Genomic DNA, 19,100 nt, shown 5'->3' with positions numbered 1-19,100 from the left:
CAAAACTTTTAACAAAATTCTTTAGCAGAAATACCTATGAAGTTTTTCTGAAATCTAGTTTCTAACTATAAATAATCACAGTAAAAATCCAGAGTAAAAGTATATATTTTAAGAAAATGTTGAACAATGCATTTATTAAGATGCACACTTTGAAATCAGTATTCAACAGTCATGCTTAAATTATATATAGCCCTTATACTTTGGCAGGAAGAGCCCAAGTTCGGTGTAAAAGTTGTCATATGTAATTGCAATTTTTTTCCTATTCCCAAAACTTAAAAGCAGTAAATATAAAACAAAATAACTGATAACACTGTCCTTCTTAAGGACTGAAATAATTGATTTCAGTAGTATGTAAAATCCATTGTGTTGATGTTTATTTGTTGCATAGAGCTGAAGAAATACCAGCTTGAAATGCTGGATTACTTCTGCATATTCAGCATTTAAGCCTAAAGCAGACACCTGAAAAAAGTTTTAAGTGCAATCATCGGCTCAAAATTTGATAGCTGATAAATACAAGACTGACTTCTGAGTTTTGTAATCCATCACCCATTTTTTCCAGAAGGCAAAGCCAAATGTTACCATAGAGTTGGATTAGTAGAGGTGCTTTAAGAGAAGAAAACTGACAGCAATATGTAGCCCAAAACAGCTCCTGGTTTCTTACAGAAGCTTGGGAAGGGGGGAGGGTGATAGGATGGGGTAGTGTTGTACTTTTTGTAAAGATGTCTGGGTTTTTTTTTTCCAAGGGTCTTCCTGGACACTTTTTTTCTAGATCAAGATCAAGAATGGGTAAGAGTTGTTTTAAGATAAACGTCTCTTCCCTGCTCCCCCAATATTTTAAAGTGTATATACAAAGCACATTATAATTTTGAAAGTTCCTGTTTTCATATTCTACTTCTTGAAATAGATACTTAGCCTGTACATGTGGGCTCAGATTCACATAAGCACAGATTTTGGTCTGACTACCCTAGATAATAAAGATAGATATTTCTAAGTGCAGTTTATTTCTTAAGTTGATTCTGGAAATCTGGACAAGATTCAGAGATGACTAAGAGGAAAATCTAAGGTATGGAACAATTTTCATGTCCAGAATGCCTAGAATAAGTTCCTTGATCAAGAGGGAAAAAAGGTGGTGGAGGAGTATGTGATGGAAGCCTTTAAAAAATAATGTTAGTGTGCAGACTGAAAAGACAGACATGTTACCTTCCTATTCAGTGTGTGAAGTAACATGTGAAACCTGCAATTGTCAAATTCAAAACAAAAGGACCTTTAGCATCTGAGATACTGCAGTAATGACATGCTTTAAATTATGACATGAGGGTGGAAAAGCTCTAGGTACTTGAGAAAAATCTTTATAGGGCTATTAGTGCTGATACAGGGATGTTACTGCTGATTTGGAAAGACTCTAAGCTTTCAGTTTGCTAGAGAATGTTCTGAGGAAATGTCACTACATGCTTGTCTTAGTAAATATATTCTTTATTAGGCATTTGCTGTCAGGCCCAGGACAGCAGGTTCGAACAGTGACCCAGGATGACCAAAAGGTCTAGCTGTTCTCCTGGTGTGGAAAGATTTCTATGGAAGAGATTAATCTTTTTTTATTGGATCTAGGAAGCCTACAGCAATTAGTTTTAACTATTAAATTAATTTGCAAAGTAATAACAGGGACATTCCAAACATTAATCTAGTACAGGGGAGTGAGCATTTCATTATCCTGTGCTGTTGTCTTAAGCTAAATAAAGCAAAACCATGGATAATAAGCAGAGGCAAATCACGTTATAAGGATATACGCTAAGAGCCTAATGGAGAAAATAATAGTTGATGGTATTGTTGGCTGTGAAGTGTGGAAGAAGCTCTGAAAAAAAGCCATTGACTCAGGCTAGTAAATCAGTGGTACACAGCAGCAAGTTAAGCTATCACTGCTTGCATGAACAGAGCCTGGATTATCTCTGTATCCATCAACTGCTAAAACCACTCAGGTTTGCCTGAAAATGACTGTCCTTCTAAAGCAATGCACTGTCACTTCTAACTTGACTTCCATTAGTCGCTATGTGCTTTGGAATTGCTTCAGTGAATCCCTGATACTACAAGGCTACTAACCACTTGTTTTTAATCACTGCAGTTAAATGAATTTCAGAAAGAAAACAATAGATTACTTTACTTGGCCCACTGCATTTCTGCAGTATTTGAAAATTTTCCAGCCTACTTACCATCAGCTAAAATCTTAAAGCCAGATACCTCTGACAAGGTAGGGACACCACAGTGAAGAAACAGACAATTTGTTAGGACTACATAGACAACAGATGGTATTACTCAGTTACTGAGACATGCAAGGAAGTATCTTAATACCAAACAACTCAATGTAGGGCACTCTAAACACAAAATGATTACAAATGTTAACTATGACCTGGTGTGTTAGCATGACACTTGGAGATGTCTCAGGTGCAGATGCTGTTTCCCTTGGGTGTGCTTAAGCAGCTGGTGTTAAGGTGTGGGAAGGAAATACATGTAGGAGTGACTGAAACTTATTCTATTTGGAAGAAGGGGGAAATCAAAAGTCAGAAAGTTAACCCGGCTTGTTTAAGCCAATTTTTTATTAAGCTGTCTTAAGTAAATGCTTAGAGAAGGTAGCTATACACAGTAATGGGGGTTAGCCAACATACTAGACTTACAGTAGAATTAGTAATTTGTTTTCCAGTTCTGAGGCTGAGTGTAAACATGTGGAATACCAATATGCTCTGCTTTGGCTTAGTACTGGTAGTTACAGAACAGCTGGCACAGTCAGCTAGCTGACTTCCTGATCTTTGTATTTATCACTATATCTGCAGAGATACTGACACTTCAGTATCAACCAGCAAAACAATATAGCATTTGAAACTGGGTAATTAAAGTTGTCTTCTTTTAACTTTAGCTAGATCATCTGAAACTGCTCGTACCATTCGTTCTGTAGCTTTCTTCAAATTGTTCGCTGTCTCTATGGCATGATCCAGAGTAGAATTTAAAATCTGTTGGGAATAATAACATAGAGCCTTGTTAATACTGAAGGCAACTGTTTACGTAGGTATAGAATAGCAAGTGATGTTTAATTAAGGTCCTGTGTAGCATTTTCACTCTGAATACATGTTGAGAAGTAAAAATTTGGAGTCATGTGACAGACTGCTCCAAGATTCAAGTCGGAAGTATCCGTTATTTATTTCTCTCTTCAAGTATGTAATCTTTTGAACTGTGGGATATTTATGCCTTTCTAAAGTAGCAGCCCCAGTGTGGTATATGGTTGTAGTATTCAGAAGGTTTTATTCTGGTTTTCATAGTGATTTGTAAGGCTAGGGTGACATTCTTCATCTCACCGTATGAAACATAATTCCAGAGGTAAGATCCAGTGCTTCTTTTCTGTACCTTTCACCATTTATACAGGGACCAAGTTGCATAAAAAGTCTAATGCACTCATATGAAGTAATATACTAATATATAACATAAAATACTTGGGTTTTTTAACTCCCCCCTGTCTTACCCTCAAATGGACTAGACATGCTTAGATTGTAATAATCTACTTGCTAAGAATGGAATGTTCAACAGTGCCATGACATGGGGATGTATGCTTCCCGAGATAGTTGTGTGGCTGTTAATTTTCACTCTGAAGTCTTACATTTGCATTGGAGTCACAGGCGTTTCTGTTTCTGATGTTGATTGCAGATTTGCTTTGGGCACACTTCTTGCTGGGTAAGTACTGATGTGAAATGATAATTTTATCATATGGGTTTGAATAGCAGGTTTTGGCAGGCTCAGAGTTTTGCCTAAAAATAAGATGGATAGAATAAAACATAATTTTAGTAAGGAAAATAATTTCTAAGCTATGAATTAAATATATATGCCTTGATAGCATGCTCAGTTGCAAGTTAATTTTACAGTGAGTAGAATTTTTCATTTAATTGTAAAACTAAGTCCATCATGATTTGTGTTACATCTGTATTGTAGTAAGCCAGAAAACATTCCAGAATGCAGAGTTAGGAAATCTCTTATAATAGCATCACATTCTTGGTGCTGTAACTTTCTCTCATAGAGTGGTCTATATGCTATTGATTCTCAAGGGCAGCTACTGTACCTTCAGGCAATTACCGCTATTGAGTAATGCTGTCAGAAAATATAGTAACAAAACTTGTCTGAGTTTGTCTAGTCTGTGCTACACTTAAGAATCCACGTTACTTCTCAGACTCCCAGTGTAATTTAATGTTAACAAGTTAGAAGTAGGACTGTTACTTATAAATAAATAGTTGCTAGCAAGCAGAATTTCACTGTAAATAATACAGACCTGCTTTTGATTCTGTGAATGGGAACATGCTTTTAGTAAAGTGAGATGATTTTTTCTTTTTTTTTTTTTTGTGTCAGCTAAAGAAGTCAGATGTTCACTCTTCATTAAGTAAGATTGAAGAACTACTCTAAGAATTATTTGCACTTGCTCTTAGGGTAAATATTTTAACTTTACTAATGAGTAAAACTCTAATATACAGCACGCACTGCAAAAGAGAAAACATTCCTCCTGCTTATGGTATTGTTTTTTTCCGTGCTGAATCTTCAACAACGGCATTTTCTGTTGTACTACATATCATTATTGCTACAGCTTACCTTTCAGAAAGTCTTTTCACAAGTTCACGTGGCTGTTTATTTTTTTGAGTGGAGACTCTCTTTTGTGAATAAGCTGCAGTTATTGAGGCCATGTTTAAAACGAAAGCAAAAAAAAAGGGCATTTTTAAATGTATTTAATACTTTTCTCTATTTAGGGTAAATTAAAAAAACACAAGTAACTGCTGAATAAAACATGAATATGTGTAAGGTTTTTTTTTGGTAAATGAGGACAGATTAATCTTTTTGGATTTGCTGTTGAACTTAGTTCTGTGGCAACTAGCATGCAGATTTATATTCCTTTTCAGTGCAGTGAAAGACTGCGGGGGCAAAAGGTAGAATAATCAGACTCTCATCATGCTAATAGTTACATGAATAATACTTTGATTTATAGCTTCACAGTATTTATATAGAGAAGTAGCACATTTATTCTTTCTTCCCACTGTTGAAAATTTATATTTCTCTGGATGTAATTTCTTCCTACAGTAGAGAGAGGAGTCTGAGATCAGTGACTTAAAAAGCCAGATGTTCAGCACTGTACTTTTTTTTAAATTAGGTTTGCCTTGACTACTTTGCCTGCCACACAATTTGAGTATAGAGCTGGAATTTTCTCTATTACTTGTTTATACTACATTGGGTAACAGCTAGCACTTAAAAAGCTGGCACAGTAATGTCCAGTTTTAGTATTCTTCCATGTAGCACTGCAAAATGAGGCATTTCTGTCATAAATGAAATACAGAAGGGACTCCTCGTAAAGAACCAGAGAAGGTTATAGCTGTCGTGCATGGCCAGGTGTGTAAAAGTTGGATTTGCCAATCTTGCTGTACAAGATCTGTACACATCCACTGTTGATTGCTTATACTAAATTAAATTTGGCCTCACGTGCAGTGCGGCTTTCTTCCCCTTAAAATCTAGCCTGTGATTGGTACTTATTTCATTAACACATACTTACAGGATGAACTAGAACTTTGATTCCTACACAGGGCACAAGACTGAACAGACTCTTTGTTTTTCCTGAGTATACATTTACATCCTCTACAGCATCTGCATCTAAGTCCTGAAAACAAAGACATGTTGTTTAGAAAAACTAACACAATAAACAAAATATCTGTGTTATTTTAATGTTGTTTGCAATCATTATACCTTTCCTCTCTCCATGTAATCTTGTATTGAATGCTTTGTAACTTTCAGTCTCGCAGTTCACAAGTTCCTTGCTTCGTGAATCATCATAAGAATCATAGGCTGACAGATCTTCTGAGTCGCTGCCTAAAATCCCAAAAATATGTTAAAAAGGTATCAGAGGTAAGATCTGGCCTGTGTACCTAGGTAATTATTTAGTTTTCAGCACCATAATTTGAGCCCTTTGCTGCTATTAACACTGCTGCAATCTGAAGAAGTGCTTTTTCTTCCATTTTACAGGGGAGGATTGAATTTAAAGACTGGCTTTCAGCCCTGACTGTAAGCTCTTCATCTCCCTGTCCTTAGGTTCTTGTTTTGAAGGTTAAAATTCCTACGAGTTCAAGTGTTATGAAAGCAATGTAGCTTAAGAGCAATGTGACAAGAGAATTTGGGAAGATCTGGTACGGCACTGCTTTAGCTATTGCATAAACCAGTACTACCAATAATGGTCCCAGTGTATTATATTAAAGTGAAAGGATATCGCAGAGAAGCCAAGGAAAAAAGGTAGACCAAAGGTAAGAATAACCTACCTATTCAGACTTAAAACTGAATCTAAGGCATCTCATGTTATTATTTTAGTTGTTGGGTACCAGCAACTTGAGTATTCTGCAGTGGAAAGGTAAAATTGGGATGCCCTAAGAAATATAGATGCTAATGGATTCTTAGTGAACTTCCACGAGCTGGAGTCTTGGATGACCTGACATCTGATTTCACTAGCTCACAGGAGCCTGGGTGGGCTCTAGTTTGCATTTGGTGAAATTATATTATTAGGAGCTGGACTAAGGAGAGAGAATATTTCCAGTCTGTGTCAACCCTGAATGGATCAAAGATTTAGAAAACCTTTTTTTCTTTTGTTTTCATGCAGAATAAGGAAGTTGAATCCAAAAACTAAAAGTGGAAGTACTGATATGAAATGTTTCAGTCACCAAGTTTAGAGTCTCCAGCTAGGATATGAAATAAATAGACATGATAAGGAGAAAAGGCAAAATCAAAGCATGGTGTGCACACCACTGTTATGCTTTTGAAAGTAGTAGTAGTAGTAGTAATATTTGTAAACATCTCTAAAAAGGTGAATTAGAAATGTAGAGTAATTCAGGTTGGATAGGACTTCAGGAGATCATTTGGCCCAATCCTCTCTCAAAGCAGGACCAACTTAGATGAAGTTGCTTAGACCCTGGCCAGCTGAGTTTTGAATATCTCCGAGGATGGAGAGGCCACAGCCGTTCTAGGGCAAACAGATTCAACGTTTGTCTATACTTTGAGTTAAAACGCTTTTGCTCGTATCTAACTAGAAATTCTGTTGCCTCTTGGTCTGTCACTGAGAATTCCACAGTGAATTTGATTTTGTGTCCTCTTTAGTCTCCTTATGCTTAGTGTCTTGTGCTGTACTAAGCAGTAACATCTGTTAAAATTACAAAACCGTTTTTATGCTGCTGAGATGTGACAGGAATGTATTTCTTAACAGGATTCAATAGTAGATATAAGCACAGTTCTGACCTTTATGTGCCATCACTACTTACTCTGGTTGGTATCTGATAAAACAGCTGGTTTTCTCTGAGTGAAGAGTGAGCATGTGTCAGTTTTCCTTTCCTGGATGCTTGCATTTCTTTGAACATGAAAACAGAATGGTGTATCAATTGTATCTTAATAACTTTATGATGAGCCTTATGAGTATATTAAGTTTGACGGCTTGGATGAGGAAAAATCAGATTTACTCATAGAAAGAACCCTGCCTGTATCAGTTACCTGAAAAGGTGGTAAGTATAAGCTTAAACTAAAAAATAGCCAATTGTGAAATGATGACCCTTTTAGCTGAAGGACACATTCTAACAAAAGAGGACCCTGACTTATCAGAGCTGTTGAAAATGCTTAGAAGTAGAGGTCTTGATAATCACATCTTTGAATAGCAAAGTAGTATGAGATCCTGTATTAAATTCTATATATCCTATATATAAATATATATGTGTCCACATATGCTGCTTCAAAATATTATCAGTGGTAAGGATGATATGGTTTCTTAGTAACTTTGATTTATTAAGGCTTTAATGTTACAGCCTTTAGATAATTAGAGGAATATTGGACATGTACCTTCTGACAGAGCAAGAACAAAGTTCCTTGTCTCCGTGTTTTGACATATATTTTCAACTTAGGGCATGCTGTATCATCAAATTTATTTGGAAAATTTTCTACCCACTCATGAAAACAAAGATCAGAAGATTCAGCCTTCTTCAAATCACAGAGAAAAAGAAAATGGAAGTTAGGTGAGTTTTACTAGATAAATATTAACATCTACTCTGTTAAATAATCTGAGAGCATATTTAGATGAATATTATTGTGTTCTACATGGCATGTATTATAAGAACTAGCTTTGGACAGAGATTTAATTTTCAAAAATTTCAAACTCCAAAATAACCCATGTAGAATTATTTTATCATGCTGATATTTCTGTAAATGAAACTCTACAGATTGACCCTTACACTTAAAATATATGCAGATGTAACAGTATGCTTTCCTTCCAGGCCTACCAGATTAGTTCATGACAATGATAATTTAAAATATTTTTAATTGCTGAACACTGCTATCATCCCAATTTGGGATGCTGACATGCATTGCTGAATAGAGAACAAAGACAAAGCCTTTTCTCTTAATACACTATTAAAATAACTCTGTGCCACTTAAGCACCAGAAGCCTTATACTGGTCCACTGAGATGGGCTACTTCTGTAATTATAATGCTCTCTTCAACAAAATAGATGGGAGTTTTGCCATTTCTCCAGTCATCTGGTATATCGCCCACTTCTGATTAACTGGTGATAAACTTGAAAACAGATCCTCCTCTCATTTATATATATTAAAGACATTATTCAGTGTTTCATGCAGAGTCCAGTATAGAGACAGATCGATGTACATGCATGTATTTGTTCACCTAGCTGTAGAAAACCATGTATGTGACTAGCCAAAGTATGTAACACACTTACCCTTTCATAATTTCTTCATCAGCATTGTATTTTTGACTTAATGTACCCTGACTATGGGATGCAAGACCTTCAGCAGCATATTTTTCCTCAGGCGAAAGGAATCTCTGTTGCACCCAGAAGGCAAAACAAATTTATATATGATTGTTTATATTACTGGGTATCTGTATGACATGTCAAACAGGATACTGTAAACAGTGGCATAATTTGCACATCACTTCTATATTGCTTTCAGTTGCCATGAACTCTACAATTTGATTTATCTATTTACAATTCTAACCAGAGCAGACTGAACAAAATAGAAACGCTTTTTTTTTTGTCAGTGAAGTTGGAATTCAAGACAGGTTTCATATTCCTTTGAGAAGGATTAGTATATATTAATTAATTTATCTCAATGCCTTAAAATGAAATATTTTTGTAGGCAAGCAATTGCTTGTAGGCTTTTGCTCTCTCACCAAATAATAAAGGCGGGCTAGTAAACACAGTTAAGTCTTTCCTGAGAGAAGCAAACTTTACCACATATTTCAAAAATGTTTGAGAGTCCTTATATTTTTCCTTCAGAAACAAATTCAGCAATGTTATGATATGCTGTAGTATCTCAAAAGTTGAGCCATTATGCTGTTTAAAAACTGAAGAGAAAAATGTTGTGTGATCTCAAAGTGAAGTAAGATAAACTAAGTTTAAAAAAAAAAGTGAGTATGGGAACAGATCTCATACCATTAAGTTAGAAGAATGCTTGCTTTCTAGCAGACCTTTTCCCAGAGGCTCCGTTTCTCTTCTGGAACTTGATTCAGCTCTCTTCTGTAACCTTAATTTGTTAAGGGGAAACCATTTATTTTATTTATCTCCCCAGGAGGGCAGAGATGGTATCTAGAATTAGTTCACAAAATTCTGATAGCCGATTATATAAATATCTGCATCCCTCCCTTTTCTTGTTTCATTAAAATACCACAGAAATATTGACAATTTTTTTACTGGTGCTGTAGTTTGACTAGTCATTTACATTCTGAATTTGTGTGGTTGCACTGAATTTCATAAAAAGGTATGATTTAACTCCTAGTGAAACTGGGGGTGGTGTTTTCGCTTCAGGAAGGTCTTTATGACCCGGAAAGGTAGGAATGCCAGGCTGTAAGGAATTCTTGGGTATGTAGTTACAGAATTCTGTAAAAATTTTTTTCTGGGAATATTCCCACTGTTTTCAGATTCCAGACATCCCAATTTTCTATACTCATAATAACTGTAGGTAAATTTAATAAAAACTTCAACAACTGTTTCAAAGCTTTCACTTACATGTGAAGACAAAGATTGTTCTTGTCACCTTCTAGAGAAAATTGATTTGTCTGTGGGATTACATCAGACGTCTGGCTTTTTTCTCCCTCACTGTTCTTGGGAAGAAATGCAATTTCAATACCTCTTCTTTCTGGAGGATCAGCAGTGCTTGAAAATCCTGAGCTCTGTCCAAAGTAACCATAAGATAAACACATGTAGGCAGGGTCATTGCACTGTGAGTACAGGACTTGAGCTAGCCAGCATTTTCTGAGTGTCTCTAACTTGGGATTCAGAGAAAAATGTTTTTCGAAAATATTGACTGTGAAAGCATTTGGTAATTACTTATCTGTAGATTTGTAGAAGGCTGTAAGATTTTTTTTGTGTGTGTGTTTATGATCCAGGACAAAATGTTACCATACTTAGGAGTAAACTCAATTTTCTATAGTACAATAATGTTTGGTCTTTTAGTAATTCTGCAGTTTAAGAATACTGGACAAATGAAGTCATATTTCTTCCAACTAAAGGATAGTGATTAATTCCCCAAACCAAAGACAGCTTTGTAAAAGTTAAAGTAGGTGCTCATATTCTTTTACTCTGAAATAAATGGTTTTGAAGCTAGAATTAAGAATATTCAGTGTAGGTGTATTTTTTTATACTTAGGTTTCTGTTATAATTAGTGAAATACTACGAAGTTAAGATTTAATGGAAAAAAACATTTTCTCTGAAGTAACAAGTTCTCTGAAAGCATTATTGCTTTACTAGAGGACAACATACAATAGTACAACCATACTGAGGTTCTTGAGACTTGCATCAGTAAAACAAAAGAACTGTAATCTTTAAATAATAAAACTCACTGAGTTACCTCGCAAAGAGAATATGATGAATGAGCAGATTCATAGGAAGTAGGCAAAGAAGCGAAGCTGCGTTTGCTGTTAGCAGTTTCTTCCTGGATGTCTTCAAGCAGCATGCCAAGTCTAAATATTTCCCCTTCCACCTTTCTAAACGCAATTGCAACACACAGTTAGCGAAACCTGTATAAACTGATACTTTATTTCTTATTAGGACAACCCCAGTGGGCATTGCAGTATGCTTCACATGGCGGGGCGGGAGGCGAGGAAGCGTTCAGAGTCCCTTTTAAGTTCCTGTATTAATCAATTAGATAGTCTAGTTATAACTAGGATATGTAAACCTCAAGATGAATTTTGGACAAATCACTTCTAGCTTACTCCACGTAACATTAAGATGATATTTTCATTTCAGAAAAATTCTAATGGTTAAATGAAGTAATGGTTGTAAGACATTCAAAATATGGAAAATACACTGATGTACTACTTAGCACTTATCTTCTAACCTTTCAGGATCAAACTCTCCAACGTTGATAGACTTGTCCTTGTAGTTCTGCAGCTGTAAATTACGGTGCTCTTTTCTAGCTGTTAAGTAATTCCTTTCCAAGGCATCAAGATGTCTTCTTAATTGATGTAATGCCTTCATCAGTAAGGAATAATTCAATAGCAAGTGTCATTATGATTTATCAAGCCACAGTGATAGCCACCTATGCTATGTAAGCCAGATGCTATTTACAGTGATGTTGGTAAGAATTTTGGTACTGCTCTGAATGGGAACAGGACTGCATCTTGTATGTCTGCCTAGTACTCTGTGCTGCTCTAACATGTACAAGTGAAATATTAAACCATGACATCTGAACTTATACCCTACATGTCAAATTCATAACTTAAATAACAACTTTAGGCCTTTCACTAATAGTTTTGAGTTTTAATCCTTAAAACAAATTTAAGAATTAAGATACCTACTGAACACCTTAATTTTTGCCTCTTAAACTCATAATTTCAGTCTAAAGAATTTAAAAATACTCTTTTTCTGTTTGAGGAAAACATGGAGTACTTTGCCAGAAAATTGTGAGTCTACAGCCATTTAAGGTGCATTTCAGATAACTGAAAATACATAAATTTAATTTACCAGATAGTTGCCTTGTAAAAGGAATGTCTCTTGGGCCATATGCTTGGAGAAGTCTTCCACCTTCAAGACAAATATTAGACTTTAAGGACTTTAAAAACTAATATGCCAAATGAATACAGAATTTAAGCATCAGTACAGAGTTTATATTGAAACAGAGCTCTTTACTTTCTTTAACAGTTGATCTGTCTGATCCTTTAGTATTTGAGACATCTTTTCTCCTAGTGTTAGTTCTGGCAGTAAATTAGAAGGATTGAGACAGTTTGCTTCTACTGCAACAGCTGCTGGTAATGCTGACATTGTTCCACACTGTAATCCTACAAAATACAAGATAAGATCAATCAGTTGGAACTTCTGCTCAGAAGTGCTATCAAATTACATAAGTCATTTGCATAGTTAATATAATTTTATTTACTTGCTTTAGACAAACTGCGTGTAGATTGCATAGGGGTAGGAGCATGTAATGTAAAGACTTCTGAGGATGTCCCAGTGTCTCCTGAGTAAATGGCAATGCTGGCATTTAGAAAATCAGACTGAGGAAGTATCTGTTAAAATGAGAACTTTGGTTATAGAAACTAGGTATAGAACACTTGTGGGCTTAAAAAATTTAGAAAGAAATCAAAATACATAGGATAAGTTATTAATATCAATGAAATGCTTACTATAACAGTACTATATGATTTTCTGTGTTTATCATTTGATATATGTATAGTGTCTCATTTTATAAATACTTAAATACTTCAAGTCTACAATGTGAAAATTTAAAGAGGATTTGTATAAATGGGAGATACAATATGGAGGTGACAATATAGTTTTTGGGAGTATTCATAATCCTAAGGGTAAAGGAGAAGGAATTAAAAGACAATAAAATCTGTTTTGAGAGATTTACCTTAGGATTCAATCTCAGATGGTCAGTATGATTTTGGGTGTCAGCATGGTGTGTCAGCATCTTGTTTGCAGCCAGGAAGTCATAGGGAAAACTATTAGAAGTTGTCACATCTTGAATGATTTACTAAGACAGAAACCTAGGAATGGATTTAAGCACCTGTATAGCTCTGTTAGTGAACACCATGGCAGGGTGTGAAATTGAGAGGTGATTAATTACTAACAAACTTTAAAAGAAATTTACTACAATAGGAGAAACGTTTATTTGACAACACATCCTTTAAAAAGAATTGACTTGTCAATAAATACCAATATAAATACCTGAAGAGTGTGAAGGTCCAAAGAAAAAGGCAAAGATGTCTAACATAAACATAGGCACCGTATAAGAATGTATTTTGAAGAAAAATTTCCAATTTAAAGTACTTTCGGTGAATTTGAATGTTTACATATAATACTATAAATAAGTTTATAGTGAATTTGCTGATGATTTGATAGGATTCTTTATAATTGCAAATGATACTCCAGAGCATCATTAAATATTTGGTAATGAATATAATGAAGTCCTATGAAATTTTATTTGTGAAAGCAGTTGCTGACTACGATACACTCACCAATACCTGTAGTGTGCCTGCATGAACTAGTCATGTTAGATTATACTGGGAACAGAGTATCTTCTTAGAGTAAACCACTCTTTACCACGTATTAAGAATTTCTTAAAGCATCTTAATTACCTCTAGATGTTTCAACAGTTCTGGAATATTAATTTCTTCTTGATTCTTTACTTCAGCAGAATTTAAATAGTTCTTATTTTCTAGAATGTTGTTCACGTTTATTGATTCACTTAACAAAATAGGGAAGGGGTTTGCTCTTTCAGTTGTAGGAACTGCATTAATACTGTCACTTATTTTTGGTAGTTCAACTTCTGAAGCAACTTTGCAGAAATCAGGAAGGCAATAGTGAGCCTGACCTTGGCTGTATTTGAGCTCGTGAGGTGAAACAGTGTTCTTCAGCAGGGTGCTTTCCTCTTTCATGTTTTGAAAGATGTGTGTATCTTCATTCTCATTAATCACATGTGAATTTTCTTGTCTGCACCCACAGTTATCAGTAAAAGAAATATGTTTCTTTGAAACACATGTATTTTCACTTAGCAAATTTTGATTTTTATCACTAATGTTTACTGCCTTGTACTTTTCTAAGTGATATTCTTCCAAGTTAGTTGCCCATTGTTCAAGTGCCAAAGACCATCTGACATGTTCTGAAGGCTCAGGTTTGTTCACAGTGTCATCGATACTTTCGGTAAAGGATGTCTCCGGTATTGTCTCACATTCAATTAACTGGCATGCACTAATTAACTCTCCCTTAGAGAAATGACGCAAAAGGACATTGGACATTTTTGAGTTACTTAGATGTTCTTTGCTATCTGGTTTGCTAAAACTACCAACAGGTAATTCCTTCTTAAAGGATACTTCATTTCCAGGCCTTTCAACTGAAATTCCCGTTGTTCCTATGGCATCTCTGTTTTGACTGGAGAATTCTTCAGGCTGTGGATGAGTTTCATAATTTGCTGTTGCATTTATGTTTTTGTTATCTTCAGAACAGGCTAATTTTAAAATACCAGAAATACCTTTTGTACGAGTACAGTCATTCAAATTGTCTGAATTATTGTATTTCCAGGTTATTCCTATGTTTCCATCATAAGGTAAGTCATCTTGTTCCTCATCAGTTGCATCTGTGATACAGCCCAAGTCATCTGAAACTGAACTGTTCATCTGGGTCTTCACCCAGTCTGATGGTTTGCTCTCTTTTGTTGTCTCCATATCCAGTTTATGTAGAGTAAGAATGCCATTGCTTCTCCAGTTTCGATAGAGCTTGTATTACTGCATGGATCAAAATCTGCAATGTATGAGTAATAATTAGTTTATACTTAAATACATGTAAGAATAAGGTCTATTTGTTTTGTATCTACTGTAGGGTTTGTGTTTTGGTTTTTTTTTTTTTTTTTTTTTTAACCATCCCCAACATCAATGTTTTTTTTTCATATTTACAGTAGTGTTAAGTCTGGATAAACTACTGGAGGAAAGAGAAAGGCACAAATAATAGCAGCACTGGGAAAAGGGGAATTGAGTTTAGTGCCAGCTGTCCTTGCTCATTAATCTCTCTGTAGTATTAAAAAAAAAAAAAAAAAAAAAAAAAACAAAAACAAAAAACCAAACAAACCGAAACACGTGCCAACAGTGGTACTAGAATTCAGCCTTAGTATTAAAAAAAAAAACCCATACAGTTTCTCATCCGTTCTGCAACAGCGAGCAACCATCAACCCTTTCTCAATTTCTTTCTCCCCCCCTTTCATTAGATAAAACGCAATATGTTAATATGATACTGAAGTAACAGACACTCTCGTCAGCCTCCTGCACTACGCTGCTTCCCTTAGGTGCCCTCACTGTAAGCAAAAGCAGCGAACTTACAGCACCAGTTTCCTCTCGGCGCTCGCACCGCGGGGCGGCCGCGCTCCCTCGTTCTTGGGGGAACCGACCTTGGACCGCTTTGCCTCCGCCTCCCGCTCAGAGCCTCGCCCGGCGCCGGGACCAGCTCCCGTTTCCCTCCGCCCGCAACCCGAGCGAGCCCCGCCCCCTGCGGCCGGGGGCGCGGGGGCCCGCCCCTTGCTCCTCCCGCGCGCCCATTGGCCCGTGTGAATGATGCGGCCTTCCGGGGGGCGGGGCGGGGCGCGCGCAGCCGGCAGGGGCCGGCGGCGGAGGAGCCGTTGGCCGCCCCGCCTGAGTGGGCGGGCGGCCCGGCGCGCGGGGATTGGCCGGTTCGAAGAGCGGCTGCGCGTGGGCGGGCACCGCCCCGCGGTCCCCGCTGCGGCGCTCGCTCCGAGGACCCGCCGGCCCCTCAGCCCCGCCGGCCCCTCAGCCCCGCCGGCACCCAGGTGAGGCGCGGCCGCGGGCGGGACGCTCAGCGTTCGCTGCGAAGCTGGCGGCGGTGGCGGGGGGGGAGGTCGCGTCTTGGGCGCAGCGGGGCGCGCTGGCTGCCAGGAAGGGGGGCTGTGGGCGGGCAGCCGCCGTGCCGCCCGGGGGCAGCCCGGCCCGGGGGGGGCCGCCGGGGTCGGGCGGCTGGGAGCGCCGCTTCGGCGGCAGCGCTGGCTCCTCCGGTCCCGGCTTCCCGGCGCTGCAGCGGCCTTCATCGCCTAGCCGTCTCTGAGCGGCCTCAGGGCTTGGCGAGAAAACTTACCGTATAGTCCGCTCGGGAGAAACGCTCTCTGTGTCGGGAGCCCGGTGCTTGACTTGAAGCGGTGCTTCTCTTGGCGGTCGTCGACCTCGCTTGTTTGGGAGCGAAAGCAAGGCACACCTGTCCAGCCAGCCTTTGTTGACTGAATGTCATTGGAAGATCACCCTTGGTTCTCTAAAGCGAATCAATAGCAAACCGGCATTGCATCACATATCTTTCATCAGTTGTATTGTGCTTAACAAGATAGATGTCAACAATACGTACTAAATAAAATTTTAAGTGGGGAAACAAAACAGGCTATTTAATATGGCAGGAACCGAAGGACCAGCAAACATACCGTGAAGAGTGAAGTATACAGGGAACAATCTCTAAGATCTTCCAGAATTTGAGTTAGACACTATGTTGTGGCATATTTAAGCTCAAATTATATCACACCTACTCTTATTTATGCACTGGAATGGAGCCTTTGCTAGTCTAGTTCCTGGCCTTCTTCTTTTGCTTATTCGGATTTTGTATGGAGGAGCATAGTGAATCAGGAATTCTTTATCCCTTGTTTTGACCTGATTGCAAAGACATGCATTGTACCCCACGTTGAAGTTGTGGACTCTCTTCTGCTTCAGAAGCTTTTTCAGCTTGGTGTGCAGTTCCTGTTAGGTTCTTGCTAGCAGACTGCAGGGCGCATGCATCCTGGGTTGCCATGGAGAGATGTGCAACCATCTCAGAATTTAGAAGAACATGCAGAGTCTTTGCATCTGAAAAGGATCAGTTAGGGCATTCTAGTCCCTTCTTAAATTTTGTCTGAAAGCTCAATACCTTTTGTTTAAGTCATAATTTAATGAGAGCTGAAAACGTCAGCAAGAGGTCATCGATACACTCCTAAATTCTTTGCTTATATATTTTTATTGTGTGTTTAAACTAATTTGTAGGCCTGTGCCAGTGTTCCTTCTTACTAGTTCCATTAATGGTTACCTAGACTTCTGAACAGGGGTCATGCATCTCTCTTTGGCGGGAAGGACTTTATACTTTCAATTACTTCCATATAAAGCTGAGACAAAACTTAAGTTAAACTTAAGGTAGCCCTGTTGGACCAGCCTAAACCTATGTGGGTCTTCTCTGTTGCTTTATTTAAAATTCTGTTATTTAAGTGATCTTTTAACTTTTTCAGGCAGCTTAAAACTACTTAGCATTGTGTATTCCTGCTACTCTTGCTGGAAAATTACTTCAAAACTTGATGATTAGATTAAAGTAATTTCGGAAAAGGTATTGATAGGCATTTAACCTTTTTGTTCTTGTGTTCTCAATGTCACTTGGCTGAAATTGTTAATTTTTTTGTTTATTTTATTTTTTTTCTGAGATGTTTAGAGAAAACAAGTCTTTCTCTTAGAATTTCTTTTGGTATTAAGCAAGCCAGTCACTTCTAGTACTAATGCTGAGTAAAAGCGTTTCAAAAAAGATAGAAAATCTGTTTCTTTTGACATGTTGCAGAGAACAACAACACAGCTTTGAAAAGGAGTCTTACCTCTTACAGCTTGTCAGGGTGGGAATTTATTCTTGTTTTGCTACGTTTTTGCTTATTTTGCTGTTTCTAGTATCAATTCTCAGGCTTTTCTTGTCAATGTATGACAGCAGACTACTTTTCAAAAGCGGTGTTCTTCAGGTCCGCATGCACAATATGGTTTGGAAAACAGCTTGGTTCCCCTTTAATTAGGAAGGAAAAGTTTTACTAAGAAATGGGTGTGTTTTCTAAAAATAAATGCTATCTGTCTGTGGTTTTAACTATTGAACATTTGAGGAGTTGTTCTTGTTTTACAGTTTATCTAGATTCTCTGTTTTGCTTAAAACAGGATCATTTTTAGCTTCTCCTAGTTTTCCACTTTTTAAAATTTTAACAGCAAATATATTTGTACTTTTTTCTTTTTGTCCTTCAGTTTTTTTGTATCACTTGTGCAGTCAGTCACTTTCCATAACTGTCATTCCTGCCTACATCTGGTAACTGTGGTCTTGGTTTTAGTAGTCTTTAAGGTTAACATCATAATGAAATTGTTTATATTTTAGAAGTTACTATCGATTTTACGACTTTCTCCACGATTAACCTGTTATTGCTATACTATTCCTGTGAATGAAAGAATAGAGGGATACTAGGTGAAGAACAAAAACCCTTAACTTCTGTTCAGGCATTTAATAGCAAGTCAGCCATACAAATGGTTCTATCAAAGAAGTGAAGTACTATTTTGTGGAAGACCAGAACATTGGGAATGTAAAATACAGGAAAAATAGAAGTGGAAAGGCTGGTAGGTGATGGTCTGAAACTTATGTAGTGTTGAACAGATGATTAATGTCAAGCTGCCTGTTGAGACTCAAATTTGGCAGTGTTTGAAGAGTATGGTTCTTGTTCATATAATAAAACTTTTGTGTGTTATAAACCTTCTACTAATATGAAGGAAAAACTTTCATGCAGCTGAGTTACAGGGAAAATAAACCATACATAATCTACCAAGAAGCTTCTCTAAATCTCTCTTATTTCTTCTCTGTTTCTGTTGAATACGTTTTTTTTCTACCATGCTGGTATGCTGTCAGGAATTTTGTTCAGTGCATGCAGCACTCTGGAGCCTGTGCCTTACATTGGTTTGTTAGAGAGGGTGTGCTTTTGTGACCAATAGTATCTGTGTGATAATGTGTATATATAGTGGATAAATCTATGGGCAATAGGGGCAAAATGGAGCCCAGGTCAGTATTTATCACACAGACTACAAAAAAGAAAAAAAGCATTGACTGGCTTCTGAATAGATTTGCACCTGCGTCCCAAATGTTAGAATAAATACACAAAGCAATTTATGACTTGGCACCTCAACAAATACTATTTTTTTCCTTAAATCTATGTAAGTGATGTGCCATAAAAAAACTGTACCTCTGTCTGAAGGAAGCAAACAATAATAAAAAAACCAAAGTGTCTTCTCACTACAGTATGTATTCATCC

At 37.3% G+C, this 19,100-nt stretch overlaps 2 protein-coding genes across 4 annotated transcripts in view; one reads left to right on the top strand and one right to left on the bottom strand.

Annotated features, from left to right (window-relative positions):
- Positions 1-348: 348 nt before the first annotated feature.
- Positions 349-15,543, bottom strand: AKNAD1 (AKNA domain containing 1). 2 transcript variants are annotated; one of them, XM_033000734.2, is made up of 17 exons: positions 15,361-15,543; positions 13,627-14,788; positions 12,900-12,959; positions 12,426-12,555; positions 12,179-12,327; positions 12,014-12,073; positions 11,388-11,521; positions 10,899-11,034; positions 10,058-10,221; positions 9,485-9,575; positions 8,771-8,874; positions 7,314-7,399; positions 5,758-5,880; positions 5,567-5,671; positions 4,618-4,690; positions 3,641-3,788; positions 349-2,999 (listed from the first exon to the last, which is right to left on the bottom strand). In XM_033000734.2, the coding sequence occupies exons 2-17, from the start codon at positions 14,710-14,712 to the stop codon at positions 2,880-2,882; spliced, it is 2,769 nt and encodes a 922-aa protein (XP_032856625.1). In that variant the 5' UTR covers positions 14,713-14,788; positions 15,361-15,543; the 3' UTR covers positions 349-2,879. The 2 variants fall into 2 exon arrangements, with proteins under 2 accessions (XP_032856625.1, XP_032856626.1); XM_033000735.2 differs by lacking the exon at positions 12,900-12,959.
- Positions 15,544-15,671: 128 nt separating this feature from the next.
- Positions 15,672-19,100, top strand: part of GPSM2 (G protein signaling modulator 2) — a 28,395-nt gene continuing 24,966 nt past the window's right edge. Inside the window, exon 1 of one of the 2 annotated variants that reach the window (XM_042804218.1) lies at positions 15,672-15,824. The gene's annotated coding sequence lies outside the window, so the exon portion shown is untranslated. The remainder of the gene's footprint in view (positions 15,825-19,100) is intronic. The other variant, XM_042804193.1, reaches the window with a different exon arrangement.

Source organism: Tyto alba, unplaced genomic scaffold (assembly GCF_018691265.1).
Source record: "Tyto alba isolate M040663 unplaced genomic scaffold, T.alba_DEE_v4.0 Super-Scaffold_1000006, whole genome shotgun sequence".
NCBI classification, from domain to species: domain Eukaryota; kingdom Metazoa; phylum Chordata; class Aves; order Strigiformes; family Tytonidae; genus Tyto; species Tyto alba.
Note: the sequence above shows the minus strand (reverse complement) of the source record. Positions and strands in the feature narration are given on the sequence as shown.

Coding starts and splice junctions, on each gene's coding strand:
- AKNAD1 (XM_033000734.2), bottom strand. CDS start 14,712: ATGGAGACAACAAAAGAGAGCAAACCATCAGACTGGGTGAAGACCCAG. Junction 11,035..11,387: donor GGAGAGTTTGATCCTGAAAG/GTTAGAAGATAA, acceptor AATTGCGTTTAG/AAAGGTGGAAGGGGAAATAT. Junction 5,881..7,313: donor TTTATCAGATACCAACCAGA/GTAAGTAGTGAT, acceptor TTGGGATTTTAG/GCAGCGACTCAGAAGATCTG.